The following is a 1,639-nucleotide window of genomic DNA, read 5'->3' as shown; positions in this document are numbered from 1 at the left end:
TGTGTGTGTGCGTATGTGTGTGTGTGTGGGTTGTTTTTGTATTTGATTGCAATTGGCTATGACTCATAAACTCTGATGGAATCTTGGGGGCGTTTTCCATGTTCCTGTTATTCTCAACAGTACTCAACTGATAAACACACATAGTAAAATCATTTGTGGAATTTATTCTTTCACTTTAAGTCATTTAGAATCATTTAAAAATATATATATAATGGTGCAATGCTTCATGCGACCAAGGTGTTCCTTGCAGAATGTTGAATCTGAATTCTGTTATTCTGTGTGTGCTTGCGTGCGTGTGTGCGTGTGTGTGTGTGTTTATAAATATTTACGTTATAATGTAGTCGTCAGTGTGTGGTGCTGTTGAATTGTATTAAATGAAACGCTTCTTGGTATTATACAATACCATTCAACAGTACATAAATGTATGTACCACATATAAACAGTATATAAACAGTATGTATGACTTGATATGAAGTATAACATATGATAATGTAAATGGAAAAAAGGGAGAATGTGTAACTTTAAAATGTCACTTTTTCATAACAAACGATCTAAACAAAAAAGCCTTAATAAAGAGAAGTTGCAAGAAATATACTGAATAATAATCCTACTACTTATTGTGTAATAGCCCCACATCTAACATGTTGAAAACAACATCTGTTGTCACTAGACCAAGACGTTGCGGACCAAAAACAAACCGAGGAAGGTCCCCACCAATGATGTTTATGAAGACATGCGTGGAACCATCAGACGCTGAAGGTGTCAGCCTGCAAGCAAGCAACCTGAAACTCCACAATCTCGAAGCAATGTTGCAACTCAGCATGTTCTCTCTCATCTCTTCAGGCCCTATGTGTGTCTGGCTGAAAGACAGTTCTGGCAATAAAGTTTATGAATTGCTAAAAGGTCTAACATAGGAACACCTGCTCTGCCAATGAACAGTTTGGCACAACTGGCACAACAAATACATAACACAATCCTGAAAGTATAGAGAAGTACAAATTGTCTTTCCGTGGCAAGAAATCATAAATGGATTGTACTGAAATGACGCCCCGACACGTATTTTTTATGTAAATATGTCTTCTTTAATTTCACTAATTTCTTATACAGTATTTTTGTACAAAGTGATGATTAGTTGAAAAAACGTAACTTGCCATAAAGGATAAATACTATGTATTGTGATCATATTAACTGTAATTGTGTGTCTACACGAATAAAACAGTACTTTTGAGGATTAGTATGCCTGAAGTAATTTCCTTTTTGATTTCCTTTTTTTTTTTGGTGGTAAAATATCAATTATTTTCAGAATACCAGGATGCAGTGGTTTTGGGGCATCATCCCCGAGCCATGACGAGACACAGCAAAAATAAATACATGAAAAAGAGTCAATAAGCTGTGTCAAAATGAGTTCACACTTCAATTTAAGATATTGTGTGTTTGTATTATTTAATTCATATCACAATAAATGAAAAGGAAATACAAGATTACCCCTAAATCAGGTTGATACAGTAGGATGTCCTTGCAGTGGCAGTCTGATTTGATGCTGTTAACTGAAGAAGAAAAGTTAGGGAGAAATGTCCGACTGAGGGCGCCAAGACGGCTCAGTTGTTAGAGCAGGTGTCCGTCCATGTATAGAGGTTTA

The 1,639-nt window shown here is 35.8% G+C and overlaps 1 protein-coding gene across 3 annotated transcripts in view; it reads left to right on the top strand.

The window, feature by feature from the left end:
* The window catches only part of LOC116703626 (uncharacterized), a 3,847-nt gene extending 2,619 nt beyond the window's left edge, over window positions 1–1,228 (top strand). For all 3 annotated transcript variants that reach the window (XM_032538473.1, XM_032538472.1, XM_032538474.1), the window contains one exon: window positions 671–1,228. In XM_032538473.1, the coding sequence (XP_032394364.1) occupies window positions 671–757 (87 nt within the window). In that variant the 3' untranslated portion in view covers window positions 758–1,228. The remainder of the gene's footprint in view (window positions 1–670) is intronic.
* Window positions 1,229–1,639: the final 411 nt, after the last annotated feature.

This window comes from Etheostoma spectabile, chromosome 15, assembly GCF_008692095.1.
Source record: "Etheostoma spectabile isolate EspeVRDwgs_2016 chromosome 15, UIUC_Espe_1.0, whole genome shotgun sequence".
NCBI classification, from domain to species: domain Eukaryota; kingdom Metazoa; phylum Chordata; class Actinopteri; order Perciformes; family Percidae; genus Etheostoma; species Etheostoma spectabile.
Note: the sequence above shows the minus strand (reverse complement) of the source record. Positions and strands in the feature narration are given on the sequence as shown.